This window comes from Engystomops pustulosus, chromosome 10 (genome assembly GCF_040894005.1).
Source record: "Engystomops pustulosus chromosome 10, aEngPut4.maternal, whole genome shotgun sequence".
Classification (NCBI taxonomy): Eukaryota; Metazoa; Chordata; class Amphibia; order Anura; family Leptodactylidae; genus Engystomops; species Engystomops pustulosus.
The window spans coordinates 9,899,193-9,918,211 of record NC_092420.1 but is presented as its reverse complement, the minus strand read 5'-3'; the positions used below and the strand labels follow the sequence as shown (position 1 = coordinate 9,918,211).

Below are 19,019 nucleotides of genomic sequence, written 5' to 3'. Positions count from 1 at the left end.
CTATCATCTACTTCCGCCATGACTTGGTGATTGACAATCCTCTTAACCAATCACGAAGTTTTATTTCGCATATTTTCCGCCTTTTCCTGGTCGATAAGTAAGTAACGTCCGCCCATACATGATGAATGACAGTTATCTCCTCCAATCAGAGAGCAGATCTGTTCTTATACGCCGATTTCTTAGAGTAATCCATTCTTCTAACCACTAGAGGTCAAACAGAGCTCTGTTTCCTGTCTCCAGTGCCATGACAGCGGGCCCAGAGCAATGGAGATGTATAGTACTATGAAGAAAATGTCTGGCGAAACTGCAACCTTTGGTGTACTAGACAAGCGGTCTCCAGGCATGTGCGTCGCCATCTTTGAAATGGGCAGATTTATTTTAGAGCTGTATACATTGCAGAGCACATAGGTCAAGGCAGCAGATAGACAGCTAAAGGTTGTATAGTGTTTTGATCTACATAAGAAGTAATGTCATGTATGTACACAATGGGGGAAATGTCTGTCTATGCCAGAAAACAGGAGTAATTTTTACCTGAAATGCAGTGCAATACATTTATTTAGATAATTTTAACTCATAGGCAGTTTTACATTCTCGCCCGAAAAAGTGGCGTGCGCTCGGTAACTAAAACAGAAAATAGCCCGTGCACCAGAGAGGTTCAATATTGTGGAGCAGCAAACTACACCAACTAATAGGTTGTGCAGAGTACGACTCGCCCATTTTATACTGCACCAGATCAAGCACAGGGATTAACACCGTAACGGCGCGTGTCATTAAGGTGTTAATCCCTGTGCTTGTCTGGTGTGGGTACATGGAGAGGGCTCACGGGCTGAGCCGTCTCCATAGCCGGTAAGTCTTTGGTGCTAACAGTAAAATAATAAAAATGAAAAAAGTTTTTAAAAAATTTATAATAAAAAACATAGAAATTCAAATCACCCCCTTTTCCTAGAACTGATATAAATATAAATAAACAGTAAAAATCATAAACAGGTACTGCCGCATCCAAAAATGCCCGGTTTATCAAAATATAATAACTGTTCTTCACTGCGTTTAACCATTTAACGGAAAATAGCGCCCAAATTCCATAATTACACTTTTTTGCCATTTTGAAAAAATTACAAAATTCAATTAAAAGTGATTGAACGGTCGTACAGTTCTAAAAATGATAGCATTGAAAACATCATCAAAAGTCGCAAAAAATGACATCACCCACAGCTCCGTACACCAAAGTATGAAAAAGTTATTTGCGCAATTTGTTATGCAGAAAACAAGCCCTCACAGAGCTCTTTACATGTAAAACTAAAAAAGTTAGAGATTTTTGAAGGTGGGGAATGAAAAATGGAAATGAAAGCAAAGGGCCAGGTCATTAATGGGTTAATCTGGCACAGTTTAAAACAGTCCAGTTTTACTAAAGACCAACACGGCAATACATATCCCCCAGGAAAGAAAAAGGGACAAAAATTTTGTCACGCCTATTGCCCCTCAAGCATAGTACTATTTAACCTTAATGGCTCCCCACATAGAGTAATGCCCCTTCTTGTGGCCAACCCCCGGTGGACCCATATAATACCCTGCAGTATAATACACGATGTAACTCAGGATCAGTACAGGATAAGTAATGTCATGTATGTACACAGTGACTGCACCAGCAGCAGAATAGTGAGTGCAGCTCTGGGGTATAATACAGGATGTAACTCAGGATCAGTACAGGATAAGTAATGTCATGTATGTACACAGTGACTGCACCAGCAGCAGAATAGTGAGTGCAGCTCTGGAGTATAATGTAGGATGTAACTCAGGATCAGTACAGGATAAGTAATGTCATGTATGTACACAGTGACTGCACCAGCAGCAGAATAGCGAGTGCAGCTCTGGGGTATAATACAGGATGTAACTCAGGATCAGTACAGGATAAGTAATTTCATGTATGTACACAGTGACTGCACCAGCAGCAGAATAGTGAGTGCAGCTCTGGGGTATAATACAGGATGTAACTCAGGATCAGTACAGGATAAGTAATGTCATGTATGTACACAGTGACTGCACCAGCAGCAGAATAGTGAGTGCAGTATAATACAGGATGTATCTCAGGATCAGTACAGGATAAGTAATGTCATGTACGTACAAAGTGGAGCTCATTTACTAAAGGTTGCGGTGTGCACTTTTGTCGGACTGTGCACCTTTTTTCAGGGATTACACAACTTGCACAGGTATTTAACAGGTGTCTGCACTGGGATTTTGGCGCACGCGATAACAAAAGATGGTGAACTCAGAGTGGGGAAGCGACATATACAGGATATCGGGTGCACAATCTTATTGAATGTGCCCCAGTGACTCCACCAGCAGAATAGTGAGTGCAGCTCTGGGGTATAATACAGGATGTAACTCAGGATCAGTACAGGATAAGTAATGTCATGCATGTACACAGTGACTGCACCAGCAGCAGAATAGTGAGTGCAGCTCTGGGGTATAATACAGGATGTAACTCAGGATGAGTACAGGATAAGTAATGTCATGTATGTACACAGTGACTAAACCAGCAGCAGAATAGTGAGTGCAGCTCTGGGGTATAATACAGGATGTAACTCAGGATCAGTACAGGATAAGTAATGTCATGTATGTACACAGTGACTCCTCCAACAGCAGAATAGTGAGTGCAGCTCTGGGGTATAATACAGGATGTAACTCAGGATCAGTACAGGATAAGTAATGTCATGTATGTACACAGTGACTAATAATTCGAACATAATATAGTATAAGTAATGCATTTACAATGTGACTTGACTTTTTATTATTACATCTATATAGTTACTCTAATATTTTGTAACAAAAAAACACTGTTTTCAGTTAAATAAAACAACTCATAAATATATTTACCCTTGTTCTTCCTTATATCAGCAGGGGGCGATATTTCCCTTCACACTGTAAAATTCAGGCGAGCACAGTTATAGAGCGTTGCTATGGAGAGCTTCCCTGACTCCTCTCTATAGGACTTCTTACTAGGTTGCTCTTTTGGCATTGCACATATATAGGAGCCTGTTGGATGAGTTCAGCACCATTGCTCCATCGTACATAATAATATTTTAGGGGTCATTTTACAGCATGAAAATTTTTTTGGAAAGGTTTGGAGTATGTTCTATTGTTCATAGTTATTGTAGCTGGAGAAGGTAGGTGGAATAGGCGGCACATTAAACACTGTATCCAGTGTTCTGACAGCAACAATTAAAGGGATATACCATACTGTGCAATAGATGTAGGTCCTGAAAGAAGGGAATACCCCTTCAATTACTATCCATCCTATGTTTTCTGTATTGAATTTAGATTAAACCGAGTCTCATAACAATAAAACATATATAATCTATGAATAAATTGGTCTCCATTTGCGCACTGTAAGGGGACAGCACCCTATGCGTGTGATTTATCGGGATTACAGGCCCGGCTTTGGGTCACTGGTGCTAGTGACAGTCTGAAAGCTGGCGGCTTATCAGCGTCTGGCAGATCAGCTTAGTACAACAGACTGTCCCATACAATAACACAGGTAGCCACGAATGTGAGGAACAGACCCATCTCTCTGGCATGGAGGAAGAGTATGATGTCATTGTGCTGGGAACGGGGCTGAAGGTAAGAGAACTGTGTCCCCAATAGGATCTACTGGAAAATTGTAACAAGCAACTGGATCCTGGGAAGCTTTTTACTCTGGTTTCAAATAGCAAGGTGGCATATAATACTTCTATACCATATGTACCGCCATATGGTGCACAGTACTGCACAATATTACAAAGTTCTTCTCTAAAAACAATGTTCCTAGGGGAAATCCCATAAAACGGGCTACCTTTTTTTCCTTTAGGCTACAGAATTAAATTGGTGGTATATTGTGGTACATTAGCTCGGTAAGGTTGGCATATTATGGTTCCCTATAACTTGCAATGAGCCATATTACAGCCCTGTGCACGTGGCCTCACATGTAGAATTTATATAACAAGATGACAAAATTAGGTCAATGTTACGTGATGCAAAGCAAGTTGTCCCACTTTTACCTATTCCCTGTAGTTTTTGTATTTATGGACATGGGAGATTATTGCCATATAACATCACATAGAGCCCGGCTGCTGCAGAACCTCTATAGAAGTTATTATGATGTGTTTTTTGGGGAGTGAGCACTGTATATGTCAGACAATCCTTTTTCTCGATGTGTCTCACAAACTAAAGAGGTATTCCGGTAACATACAGTTACCCCCTATCCTATGGAAACTTGCCGATTTGTGGGGGTTCCAAAAGAAAGGATCACAAGAACAGGGGTCTCTTGTACCTCGGATAAATATAACTGTAACACGGATGTGTCCACAGCACCGATAGAAGTGACCGAGAACTGCACTCAAGCATCTCCGTCAGCCCATAGAGATGAACAGAGGAGTTCATGCACAACCATCTGCTCTATTTATTTGGGGACCCCCAATATCATGCTATGTGGGAGGCCCACCTCTGGGACCCCCACCGGTTAGAAAATTAGCCCCTATTCAGTGGATAACGTTAAAGGGTTGTCCAGTAACATCAAGTAATTGATGTTACTGGACAACTCCTTTAAGTGCCCAAAAATGTTTTGTCCTGCAGTGTGTCTTCTAGACAGTTTTATAAATCTCCCCCAAACATCTGAAGCACAGATAAAAAGGCCAGATCTTTATTTGACAAGAAGTAGAAACATGAAGGGTTTCTAATGGTAAGATTGTCCATGTTGCCCTTCACAACCAATCAAGGCTCAGCTTTCATTTCTTATAGTGCTGTGGAGAGACAAAAGCTGAGCTCTGATTGGTTGCTATGGAGGACAAGGACAGGCTCTGAGGCCTTCTCAAATATAATAGAATGATGTCGTTTTGTGGTAGAACTTTTGGTTATACAATATTTAAACTTTATCGTCTCAACCCTGACAACCACCAAAGAGCCTAAATTAAAGGGGGGTTTATAAAATAAAATGTTTATGGCCTTTCCTGATCATAGGCCCTCACTTTACCCCCACAGATCTGATATACAAATTAACAGGAAGCAGACAGCGCCCTACTCTGTGTAGTGGCTTCCATTCTAATGAATAGGAGTTAATCTGCAGTGACCTGGACTGACCACTACACTGAAAACAGCGCTGTCTGCTTCCTGTTCTGTTCTCTGTGTATCAGCTGCTGAGAACAGGGTGCAGGTTGTTTTACCCCCACCAATCTGACATTCAACTCTTATTCTGTGGATTTATTATCAATGTTGTTAGCCTGGAACACCCCTTTAACATTATATTTGCCTAAAGGGAACCTACGACCATGATTCTACCTATAAAGGTAGAACGGGTGGTAGGTGGATGTATGGGACGTGAGGATAGCCCTTTTTAGAGCTAATTCTCACGTCCCCGCTATCTTTTTAAAGACCACTGCTCCGAAGCCGGAGCTACTGCGCATGCGCAGTAGCTCCGGCTTCTTGGATGGGGGCATGCAGCTACGAGGAGCTGCCTGACGAAGATTTCAGGGTAAGGGGAGAAAAGAGACTACTGGGGCGTGGAGTAGCTGCAACGTGTAGCTTGCTGTCCGGCTACTCCACGCCCCAGTAGCCGCTTTAGAAAATTTACATATTAGGGTATTAAAGATTTTTAAAAGATGTAGGGATTAGCTCTAAAAAGGGCTATCCTCGCGTCCCATACATCCACCTACCACCTGTTCTACCTTTATCAGTAGAATCGTGGTGGTAGGTTCCCTTTAATTTTTATTAAAGCAGAATATTCCTTTACAATTCTCCTAGATTAGATGCTTCTTTCGCTGCAGTTGTATAGTTTATCATATATCCATCCATTCCTCCTACACAGTCACATCTCCTGGTCACCCCTGCAGGACCCCCCCACACACACGTGGGTGACATCACAGGCAGATCATGGAGGCCCTCAGGGTTAATCTGCTTCAGGGATTTCAGACACCGTCACAGGCTTATACATCAATCCAAGATGTCAGGGAAGACGGATTAGCCTTATTTGCTTCATGACAACAACAACAACGGTGCAGGCTGCGGGAAATGTGGAGTAAATATTCATCATTATTCCTTACTACAACATTATAAGAGCTGTCATTTTAGTGCAGTAAAAATAAAAGAAAGAATAAATAGGACAACCCCTTTAATCTAAAGGTCCCCAGATTGCAGTTATCCCCTAGAAATCATATCATGTGACCTCTTCTCCCATAAGGTCTGGGAATGACATTCAAAATCTAAGTGTAGTGAAAATATAGTCACACAAATTATAATATCTGTAGGAAAGCCGAGTGATGCAGAAGTGTACTTACAGCTAGTAAAAAGAATAAAGCACTTTATTACTTACTTTCCTATCTCATCTATAGGAATGTGTGTTGTCCGGGATAATGTCTGTGAATGGGAAAAGGGTTCTACACATAGATCGCAATAATTACTACGGAGGAGAAAGTGCATCAATCACACCCCTGGAGGAGGTAACACTACCAGAAACTTAATATTTCTAATTATAGGAGTTATATTCTTATACACAGGGGTCAGTATTATAGTAGTTATATTCTTATACACAGGGGCAGTATTATAGTAGTTATATTCTTGTACATAGGGGGCAGTATTATAGTAGTTATATTCTTGTACATAGGGGGCAGTATTATAGTAGTTATATTCCTGTACATAGGGGCAGTATTATAGTAGTTATATTCTTGTACATAGGGGGCAGTATTATAGTAGTTATATTCCTGTACATAGGGGGCAGTATTATAGTAGTTATATTCCTGTACATAGGGGCAGTATTATAGTAGTTATAGTCTTGTACATAGGGGGCAGTATTATAGTAGTTATATTCCTGTACATAGGGGGCAGTATTATAGTAGTTATATTCTTGTACATAGGGGGCAGTATTGTAGTAGTTATATTCCTGTACATAGGGGGCAGTATTATAGTAGTTATATTCTTATACACCGGGGCATCAATCACACCCCTGGAGGAGGTAACACTACCAGAAACTTAATATTTCTAATTATAGGAGTTATATTCTTATACACAGGGGTCAGTATTATAGTAGTTATATTCTTATACACAGGGGCAGTATTATAGTAGTTATATTCTTGTACATAGGGGGCAGTATTATAGTAGTTATATTCTTGTACATAGGGGGCAGTATTATAGTAGTTATATTCCTGTACATAGGGGCAGTATTATAGTAGTTATATTCTTGTACATAGGGGGCAGTATTATAGTAGTTATATTCCTGTACATAGGGGGCAGTATTATAGTAGTTATATTCTTGTACATAGGGGGCAGTATTGTAGTAGTTATATTCCTGTACATAGGGGGCAGTATTATAGTAGTTATATTCTTATACACAGGGGCAGTATTATAGTAGTTATATTCTTGTACATAGGGGCAGTATTATAGTAGTTATATTCTTGTACATAGGGGGCAGTATTATAGTAGTTATATTCCTGTACATAGGGGGCAGTATTATAGTAGTTACATTCCTGTGCATAGGGGCAGTATTATAGTAGTCATTTTCTTGTACATATGGGGCAGTATTATAGTAGTTATATTCTTGTACATAGGGGACAGTATTATAGTAGTTATATTCTTGTACATAGGGGGCAGTATTATAGTAGTTATATTCTTGTACATAGGGGGAAGTATTATAGTAGTTATATTCTTGTACATAGAGGGCAGTATTATAGTAGTTATATTCTTGTACATAGGGGGCAGTAGTATAGAAGTTATATTCTTGTACATAGGGGGCAGTATTATAGTAGTTATATTCTTGTACATAGGGGGCAGTAGTATAGTAGTTATATTCTTGTACATAGGGGACAGTATTATAGTAGTTATATTCTTGTACATAGAGGGCAGTATTATAGTAGTTATATTCTTGTACATAGGGGGCAGTATTATAGTAGTTATATTCTTGTACATAGGGGGCAGTATTATAGTAGTTATATTCTTGTACATAGGGGGCAGTATTATAGTAGTTATATTCTTGTACATAGGAGCAGTATTATAGTAGTTATATTCTTATACACAGGGGTCAGTATTATAGTAGTTATATTCCTGTACATAGGGGGCAGTATTGTAGTAGTTATATTCTTGTACATAGGGGGAAGTATTATAGTAGTTATATTCCTGTACATAGGGGGCAGTATTATAGTAGTTATATTCTTGTACATAGGGGGCAGTATTATAGTAGTTATATTCCTGTACATAGGGGGCAGTATTATAGTAGTTATATTCCTGTACATAGGGGCAGTATTATAGTAGTTATAGTCTTGTACATAGGGGGCAGTATTATAGTAGTTATATTCCTGTACATAGGGGGCAGTATTATAGTAGTTATATTCTTGTACATAGGGGGCAGTATTGTAGTAGTTATATTCCTGTACATAGGGGGTAGTATTATAGTAGTTATATTCTTATACACAGGGGCATCAATCACACCCCTGGAGGAGGTAACACTACCAGAAACTTAATATTTCTAATTATAGGAGTTATATTCTTATACACAGGGGTCAGTATTATAGTAGTTATATTCTTATACACAGGGGCAGTATTATAGTAGTTATATTCTTGTACATAGGGGGCAGTATTATAGTAGTTATATTCTTGTACATAGGGGGCAGTATTATAGTAGTTATATTCCTGTACATAGGGGCAGTATTATAGTAGTTATATTCTTGTACATAGGGGGCAGTATTATAGTAGTTATATTCCTGTACATAGGGGGCAGTATTATAGTAGTTATATTCTTATACACAGGGGCAGTATTATAGTAGTTATATTCTTGTACATAGGGGCAGTATTATAGTAGTTATATTCTTGTACATAGGGGGCAGTATTATAGTAGTTATATTCCTGTACATAGGGGCAGTATTATAGTAGTTATATTCTTGTACATAGGGGGCAGTATTGTAGTAGTTATATTCCTGTACATAGGGGGCAGTATTATAGTAGTTATATTCTTATACACAGGGGCAGTATTATAGTAGTTATATTCTTGTACATAGGGGCAGTATTATAGTAGTTATATTCTTGTACATAGGGGGCAGTATTATAGTAGTTATATTCCTGTACATAGGGGGCAGTATTATAGTAGTTATATTCCTGTGCATAGGGGCAGTATTATAGTAGTCATTTTCTTGTACATATGGGGCAGTATTATAGTAGTTATATTCTTGTACATAGGGGACAGTATTATAGTAGTTATATTCTTGTACATAGGGGGCAGTATTATAGTAGTTATATTCTTGTACATAGGGGGAAGTATTATAGTAGTTATATTCTTGTGCATAGAGGGCAGTATTATAGTAGTTATATTCTTGTACATAGGGGGCAGTAGTATAGAAGTTATATTCTTGTACATAGGGGGCAGTATTATAGTAGTTATATTCTTGTACATAGGGGGCAGTAGTATAGTAGTTATATTCTTGTACATAGGGGACAGTATTATAGTAGTTATATTCTTGTACATAGAGGGCAGTATTATAGTAGTTATATTCTTGTACATAGGGGGCAGTATTATAGTAGTTATATTCTTGTACATAGGGGGCAGTATTATAGTAGTTATATTCCTGTACATAGGGGGGCAGGATTATAGTAGTTATATTTTTGTACATAGGAGGCAGTATTATAGTAGTTATATTCTTGTACAAAGGGGGCAGTATTATAGTAGTTATATTCCTGTACATAGGGGGCAGTATTATAGTAGTTATATTCTTGTACATAGGAGCAGTATTATAGTAGTTATATTCTTATACACAGGGGTCAGTATTATAGTAGTTATATTCTTATACACGGGGGTCAGTATTATAGTAGTTATATTCTTGTACATAGGGGGCAATATTATAGTAGTTATATTCCTGTACATAGGGGCAGTATTATAGTAGTCATTTTCTTGTACATAGGGGGCAGTATTATAGTAGTTATATACTTGTACATAGGGGGCAGTATTATAGTAGTTATATTCCTGTACATAGGGGCAGTATTATAGTAGTTATATTCTTGTACATAGAGGGCAGTATTATAGTAGTTATATTCTTGTACATAGGGGGCAGTAGTATAGAAGTTATATTCTTGTACATAGGGGGCAGTATTATAGTAGTTATATTCTTGTACATAGGGGGCAGTAGTATAGTAGTTATATTCTTGTACATAGGGGACAGTATTATAGTAGTTATATTCTTGTACATAGGGGGACAGTATTATAGTAGTTATATTCTTGTACATAGGGGACAGTATTATAGTAGTTATATTCTTGTACATAGGGGACAGTATTATAGTAGTTATATTCTTGTACATAGAGGGCAGTATTATAGTAGTTATATTCTTGTACATAGGGGCCAGTATTATAGTAGTTATAGTCTCTTACATAGGGGACAGTATTATAGTAGTTATATTCTTGTACATAGGGGACAGTATTATAGTAGTTATATTCTTGTACATAGGGGACAGTATTATAGTGCCTATTTTCTATTTTTTACAGCTATATAGAAGGTTTAATGTGATTGGTCCACCTGAACCTATGGGCAGAGGAAGAGAATGGAACGTTGATCTTGTACCCAAGTTTCTCATGGCCAATGGTAGGAAAAGGAAGACAATGGGGGTCATTTACTAAGGGCCCGATTCGCGTTTTCCCGACGTGTTACCCGAATATTTCCGTTTTGCGCCGATTGTACCTGAATTGCCCCGGGATTGTGGCGCACGCGATCGGATTGTGGCGCATTGGCGCCGGCATGCGCGCGACGGAAATCGGGGGGCGTGGCCGAACGAAAACCCGACGTATTCGGAAAAACCGCCGCATTTAAAAACCGAAAAAGTGTCGCTTGGGAAGCGCTTACCTTCACCTGGTCCGAGGTGGTGCATTCCGGCGCGATGAGATGACTTTCAGCGCAGCAGCGCCACCTGGTGGACGGCGGAAGAACTACCTTCATAAATCCCGGCCGGACCCGAATCCAGAGCAGAGAACGCGCCGCTGGATCGCGAATGGACCGGGTAAGTAAATGTGCCCCATAATATGACTTTTTAGATTTATTGTCAACCATCACAATAAAGAACAATTCATCTGCCCCTATGGATTGTAAAGCATTATAATGTAGACAAATTAGGTTTAATTGAGTTATTTTCAGAATTTTAAGACGCTTTAAACACTTCAACACTTTAAATTCCAGTTTTTATACACAACTCCCTCTATCTCTGCCTCTGTTAGGTCAGCTGGTGAAGATGTTGTTATACACAGAAGTCACCCGATATATGGATTTCAAAGTAGTGGATGGAAGTTATGTGTACAAATCCGGGAAGATCCACAAGGTGCCCTGCACGGAGGAGGAGGCCTTGGTCTCTGGTAAGGGGACCCAGTTGGCATCACCCAAAGGTTCAACTTTCTCCTGGGTAATAAACCAATGCTTAGTCTCCTTATCTCTGCTTTCAGATTTAATGGGGATGTTTGAAAAGAGGCGTTTCCGTAAATTCTTACTATTTGTCTTAAATTTCAATGAACACGATGTCAAGACTCACCATGATATAGATCCCAGGAAAATGAGCATGCGAGAGGTTTACAGGAAATTTGATCTTGGACCGGACGTGATGGCATTTACCGGGCATGCGGTGGCGTTGTACAGGACGGATGAGTAGGTAGAAGTGGTCTTAAAGGCAATTTGTATAAAAGAGAATTGGTTGTGATTGGTTCTAATTTTTTAAAAAAGGTGAAACTTTATAGGAACAACCTGTAGTTTTACCTTTTTTTAAAATTAGAACTCAGCGTTATTCCTCTGTTATTCCTCCTGGAGACACACACTTACACTCCCCTTTCCCATGGGGATGTGTCAGTCAAAAGACTGATACTGTCAGCACTGAATGGACTATATAAGATTGGTGGTTGTCCAGCCACAGGGAATATCACTGCTCACACTGCTCTCTGCATTGAGCCATCTCCACCATCCCTCTCCTATGTGACTGACTCCTATAGTATTCAACTAGAAGTTTGCTACAGAAGGAAGAGCAGTGGATCAGTTCAGAGCAGAGAGCTTAGAGCACAGCAGTGTGAGGATACACCCCAGCATACTTCAAGCTATTACAATATTGGAATATAAATCCATATTTCACAGTCCTGCTGCTACTAACAACACACTCAAAGGTATGGTTACACATCTCTTCAGGAGCAGTACATAAAACTGGCTGCACAGAGCACAGCAGTGTTAGAACCCATCTCCAGAGTTCTTGGAAAAGCTAGCATCCTGGAATATAAATCCATAGTTCACAGTTCAGCTGCTACTAACAACATACACAGAGATCTAATTACACATCTCTCCAGGGACAATAGATAACACAGGCTTCAGTCTACATGGTCACACCTGCTGACAGGTTCTTTTTAGGTTAGTCATAGAATCAATTAGAACATCAGTTAGTACAGGCAGTCCCCAGGTTACGTACAAGATAGGGTCTATAGGTTTTTTCTTAAGTTGAATTTGTATGTAAGTCGAAACTGTATATTTTATCATTGTAGTTCTAGACAAATTTTTTTGGTGCCCCAATGCCAATTGGAGTTTCAAATTTTTGTGCTGTAATAGGACCAAGGATTATGAATAAATCTTCATTACAGACACCAACCAACTTATTATTGCAATCTAGGACTATAGTAACATCCAGAAACTTCACCAGAGGTCATAGGGGGCAGAGGGATCCGTCTTTAACTAGGGGTCGTCTGTAGGTCGGGTGTCCTTAAGTAAGGGAACCGCCTGTGCTGTGAAACCACATCATAATATTTGTACTATTATTGGGAGCATCAGTTATGTTAATGTAAATATTCTAACAGTATACAGTAAGCGCCCCCTAGTGGCAGCAGCAGCTTTTTTGTTTGTGGAGAGATATTTTCTAATGGTTAATGCTATTAGTAAACTAGGTGATTTGCTTCTTCTCTGCAGCTACTTGGATCAGCCATGTCTGGAGACCATAAATCGAATCAAGCTGTACTGTGAGTCCCTGGCGAAGTATAGCAAAAGTCCTTATCTCTACCCCCTGTATGGGCTCGGAGAGCTGCCACAAGGGTTTGCCAGGTGAGGTTACTGCCCAGAACCGAGGTATATCGTTAATGTATAAGTAGGTTCTACAGTCATCAAAATGTGATGACATCAGCATTTTTCCTATGGGTTTGTTCATATGTTGTGTTCAAGGTGGAATCTAAACCTGTGCTCATCTCTCTGGGTCTCCTCTATCCCCTTAGACTGAGCGCTTTGTACGGTGGGATTTATATGATCAATAAACCTGTGGACGAGATATTGATGGAGAAGGGGAAAGTGGTTGGAATCAAGTCAGAGGGAGAGGTAAGTAGTTCCTCACCTCTTATTTATCCACTATACAAGGCCAGCTCACGGCACTAAAGGCTATATTGTCAGATGTCAGCAGGGGCAGGAGACTGATTCTATCCAGAGCCCTCCCCCAGCTGCTGTCAGAGGGGGAAGGAGACTGATTATGTCTAGAGCCTACCTCAAGTAGTTGTCAGACAGGAAGGGCGACTGATTCTATACAGTGCCCCTCCCCTGCTCAGCTGATGCTAGATGGGGAAGGAGACTGATTCTGTATAGATCCCACCTCAAGTATTTGTCAGACAGGAAGTGGAAACTGATTATGTCTAGAGTCCACCCACCAGAAGTTGTCAGAAGGGGAAGGAGACTGATTCTGTCTAGAGACCACCTTGTCAGAATCAGAAAAACTGTCTAGAGCCCACCTTAACTTTAGCAAAATAATGGAAAAAGATTTTGGTAGATGTAGATTTGGATATCTTGGCAGAATCCCTGTAGTCTGGTTTCATGCATGTGCTGGCAGGTGATGGGTGTGGGCCGCATTGTTCTATTGTATTTCATAACCTGTTAATTACGTGAGATGTGGCAGGCCCTTCAGTTCTTTAATAGTCCTAATAATAGTGTTTTACATTTAAAGCAGATTTTATTTCTGATTTCATATTTGACTGCTCCTCCTTATGCCCTAACTATAATTTACCCCTTGTGTGGTACCGCTATGGAATTTGATGGCGCTATATAAAGATTATTATTATTATTTTGCAGATCGCACACTGCAAACAGTTAATCTGTGACCCCAGCTACGTCCCCGATCAAGTTAAGAAAGTTGGACAAGTGATAAGAGTCATCTGCATCCTCAGCCATCCAATCAGGAACACCAATGAATGCACATCTTGCCAAATCATAATTCCCCAGACGCAAGTCAACAGAAAATCAGGTAAAATTAAAGGTCATGAGCACTTTTCCAACCTGACTGTAAGATCAGACTGCACACAGTGTTGTAGTCTGTAACCATGGAGATGCATAGTTCTGCCTAGGACATGTATACACCATAGGAGATATACGCAGGCACTAAATGCAATCTATCTTGTATTCTTCCTGCTCAGATATCTACGTGTGCATGGTGTCCTGTTCACACTGTGTGGCATCAGATGGGAAATATGTTGCTATTATTAGCACAACGGTAGAAACTGAGAATCCAGAGAGTGAAATCCATCCAGCCCTGGAACTACTGGAGCCCGTGGATCAGAAGTAAGTTGGACCAATGAGTCTGGGGCAGGGGGAGGCAGAGGGCATTGCCTATGTTTTGGGGACCATATTGGATTAGCTTCAGTTGTATTAAGTGTCCATGATCTTTTTTGTCCTAAACGCATCAGCAGCACAGACATATATCTTGTTCTGTTTGCTACAATGGGGCACATATACATACATACCTGGCCGCTGGAGTTTACCAAAAGTGCATTGTCCGTGTATAATGCACTGTGCTGCGATTCACTAAGATCGCGCTCCCGATATCCTACATGTGTCGCTTCCCTGCTCAGATCCGACAGAGTTCACCATCTTTTTTGAGGTGCATTCATTTAAAACTTAAATCCCGCGCTCAGTCCGCATCAATCGTATCATCCGACGCACCCCCCCGTTTTGTGTTGCAGGGAAGCCGTCGCATCCCGTGTGACACAGCCCAAGCGCAGACACTTCTTGGATATTGTGCAAGCCAGGTAATCCCCGAAAAAGGTGAACAGTCCAACAAAAGTGAGCAGCACGCGACCCTTAGTAAATGAGCCCCAATGTGTCAGTGCAGCTAAAATGTATCAGGCTGGAGTCCAGAAGGTTTGTCCTAGGCAACAAAAATCTATTACCTATGCTCAAGGCAGGTGGCACATGGTCTTACCCCTCGTGTCGGGGGGGGGGGGTTCTTGTGACTGGCCCCTCAACAATTTTAGATCTATCAGCTATCCACAGTCCTTGCACGACCCTTTTCATGGGCCGCATTTCTGTGGGTTTTACGACGTTTCTCGAGGATCGCGCCGCTGGGACCGGTATTTAGCATGCGATTGTGTCGAACGCGATCGGATTTAGTCGCAATCGCGATGGCTTTCATGCGGCTGAAATCAGGGGGCGGGCAGTCGGACGATCCAACGGATTCGGACAAACCGCGGGATTTAACTTAAAAATTGTGTAGCAAGCCATGCACTTACATGCACTGGGAGGAAGATGGTGAACTCCTGTGGACCTGAGCGGGGAAGAGACACATGAAGGATATCGGGCGCACGATCTTATTGAGTGCATTGTCGTCGGACAATGCACTTTCTGGATCTCCTCCAGACCGGGTAAGTAAATGTGCCCCAATGTGCCTATGTGCCTCCACAAGTTGTGTTCTGCAAAGTGAACTTTTGCCGAGCGTTATCTCGCTTGCGTCTATCCGCTTTGTGTCTGGGAATAGTTGAGGGTCAGTTCACAGACTTTCAATGGCGAAAGATAAAGTAAAGGTCAAAAACTTTTTTTTTAATGGCGCTAGACTGTCATTTATACAATGATTTAAGCTGTCATTCAATACCAAGCCCTGCCTCCAGACATAGGTGGCGCTGTTTAACAAGGGATAACACCCTTTTTTTTATCTCATAAAACCTTTAAGATTTTTATTTGTACTCATGAAATACGTGTGGGCAGAAAATTTCCTAGAACTTCACTGGAATCCAGGAAGTAGAGCGGGAATGAGTCACCGAGCCTGGGGTGAGCTGTGAACACCGAGCAGGAATACTCTGACACCCTCTGGTTTTGGAAGAAGCAGGGTGTGACACTTCAAAGCCACGATCCTGGGACCAATTTTCCTGAAAAGAAGGCAATAGATTTCAATGGTCTGAAATAGCTGCAATTCAATGCAGTCTATTGTTCTCTGTTATCAGCCATTCCAAGAAGAGACTGTCATGTTCAAATAGAGAAGCAAGGACGAACAGAAATAATCTGGTCCCCTTGACGGCTGTATGTCTCCATTATTGAGAACATGCTGAGACATTTACATCCATAGATCGTCTGCGGCTGTCAAGTTTACATATCCCTTAAAGGAAATCTACCATCCTGATAAACCAGGGACACTTACTCATAGATCCAGGCACCGTGACTGTCACTTCTTCTATTTGTCATCCAAGACCTCCTTCCTTCTAAAGTCAAATTTTATAATTATGCTAATAAGTCAAACTGAACTCTGGTGGCGTTACCAGACCCCCTCCGTGCTACAGCTTCATGGCTGTTACACTGTCTTGCCCACCACACTCCGCCTGCGATAATTTCACATAGTGGGATGGAGGGAAGTGCTCCTGCACAGTGTAACATCCTGTGAAGTTACAGCCTGGAGGGATGCTGGTAACACACCACTATAATTTTATCCTAGATGGAAGGAGGCCATGGATGATAAATATAAAATTACCACAGTCAGGGTGCCTGGATTTATGCATGTCCGTGGTAAAATCATTTTTGATTTTGGTTCCCTTTAAAGAATAACCCTCACCTCTCCTGACATGTCTGCATTAGTAAATGTGAATGGAGTGCATACACATTAGTGCCCCATTTGCATAGAGCCCTTTAGAGAACCCTATGGGTCCCCATTTCTCATGATCTGGGGTACAGGGCCTAGCATACACCCATTAGACACTTATCCTCTATCCTGTGCAATATTTTATACCATTGAACTTCATGCAATTCCATTATAATCCAATCAGAGGTGAAAAAAATTTCCAAATCTACCAATAAATATTGTCTATTTTTTTTTTTACAGGTTTGTGTCCATCAGTGACCAGTATATCCCGAAACATGACGGAACGAAAAACCAGGTGAGAGATCAGAACTGTATCTTAAAGGGGTTGTCAGGGCCCCTATATGATGACTCATTGCATAACCATTGGGCAACACGGTGGCTTAGTGGTTAGCACTATAGCCTTGCAGCACTGTGGACCTGGGTACAAGTTCCATCCAGGGTCAACATCTGCAAATAGTCTGTATGTTCTCTCTGTGTTTACGTGGGTTTCCTCTGGGTCCTCCTGTTTCCTCCCACACTCCAAAACATACTGGTAGGGTGATTAGATTGTGAGCCACATGGGGACAGGGACTGATCTGACAAGCTCTGTGCAGCACTGCGGAATACTAATAGTGATCCTGTAGAGGTCACTGAGGGCACTACTAACCTGATCCCATTCAATCTTTTCTCAGATTTTCATCTCTCGATCCTATGATGCCACCACTCACTTCGAGACGACCTGCGATGACATAAGGGACATCTTCCATAGGATGACTGGCGCCGCCTTGAACTTCAAAGACATGTGGTGCGCAGTTTCCGACACGGACAGACAGGACGGAGTGTGACATCGTGTTAAATCTCAGTCTGAAGATTAATATTTGTCATTTCTTTTTTCACTGCCTTTATTGTTATTATTTCAACTTCTCGGACGATGATTTTTTTTTCGCTTGCTGGGACAGATTCACGACTGAGTTTTGTACATAGTTTACCCGCCGCCATGTGTCATACGTCTGCTTATTAAATCATTCTATATTTGCATTTTAAAAAACTTTTATTAGCATAATAATGAACAAAAAGTTTAAAGGACATATATAATCAAATCCATCATGACAAACCAGGGGCACTGTGATTGTGGGAATCTTCTTATACAGGCGGTCCCCTACTTAAGAACACTCGACTTACATACGACCCCTAGTTACAAGCGGACCTCTGGATATTGGTAATTTATTGTACTTTAGTCCTAGGCTACAATAATCAGCTGTAACAGTTATCACAGGTGTCTGTAATGAGGATTTAGTGTTAATATTGATTCTTATGACAACCCAACATTTTTAAAATCCAATTGTCACAGAGACCAAAAAAGTTCTGGCTGGGATTACAATGATAAAATATATAGTTCCGACTTACATACAAATTCAACTTAAGAACAAACCTACAGACCCAATCTTGTATGTAACCCGGGGACTGCCTGTATTTGTTATCCATGGCCTCCTTCCTTCTAAAATGATGCTAATGAGCCTAAAGGGCTCCTGGGGGTGTTACCAGAGCACTATCGTGCTGTAGCTTCACACCCTGTTTCAATGTCGGCCCCTCAGTACCCTTCACAGTGTAACAGTCTGTGAAGCTACAGCATGGAGGGGCTCTGTTAACGCCTCCCTACTTCTAAGTAATTGAACGCTGCAGGTAAACAGCGCAAAGAGACAAGCAACATGCTGTTGCTTGACCCCAGTGCAAAACCTGTACCAGGACCCCAACTATTATATTGTTCATAGTACTGGTCTCATACGGGGAGAAGACGCCTTATGACCACCTGATGCAACTCCACCATCATCCCTGTTGGTGACTATTCCCTTGCACATGTAGATACTTCCCATGTGTATGAAGCCAGGGCCATATCATTAGTCATTGTAAACTCTAATCTAAGGTAATAGCATAAATGAGATTTATAGGGAACCTGTCAGCAGCTTTGACCATACAGACTGCAGCCAGTGTTATGTATTGTCCCTGGAGAGATGTGTGATCAGATCTTTCTGTATGTGGTTAGTAGCAGCAGGACTGTGAAATATTGATTTACATTCCAGGATTGCTGATTCTCCATGTGCATTAGGGTAATATCCTCCTAGCTCAACAATAAACTTTTCCAAACCCCCTCTCCCCTTTAATTTACTACTGTAGTATTCAACCAGAAGCCTGTTACAGCTGTT

General features: G+C 40.9%; 1 protein-coding gene across 5 annotated transcripts; it reads left to right on the top strand.

Annotated features, from left to right (window-relative positions):
- Positions 1 to 248: 248 nt before the first annotated feature.
- Positions 249 to 17,708, top strand: LOC140104005 (rab GDP dissociation inhibitor alpha-like). Of its 5 annotated transcripts, none has more exons than XM_072127330.1 (11): positions 249 to 344; positions 6,360 to 6,467; positions 10,490 to 10,586; positions 11,213 to 11,347; positions 11,435 to 11,633; positions 12,927 to 13,058; positions 13,226 to 13,325; positions 14,067 to 14,238; positions 14,408 to 14,552; positions 17,077 to 17,131; positions 17,508 to 17,708. In XM_072127330.1, the coding sequence occupies exons 2-11, from the start codon at positions 6,381 to 6,383 to the stop codon at positions 17,658 to 17,660; spliced, it is 1,275 nt and encodes a 424-aa protein (XP_071983431.1). In that variant the 5' UTR covers positions 249 to 344; positions 6,360 to 6,380; the 3' UTR covers positions 17,661 to 17,708. The 5 variants fall into 5 exon arrangements, with proteins under 5 accessions (XP_071983431.1, XP_071983432.1, XP_071983428.1 ...); XM_072127331.1 differs by lacking the exon at positions 249 to 344 and adding an exon at positions 413 to 435; XM_072127327.1 differs by lacking the exon at positions 249 to 344 and adding an exon at positions 3,451 to 3,618.
- Positions 17,709 to 19,019: the final 1,311 nt, after the last annotated feature.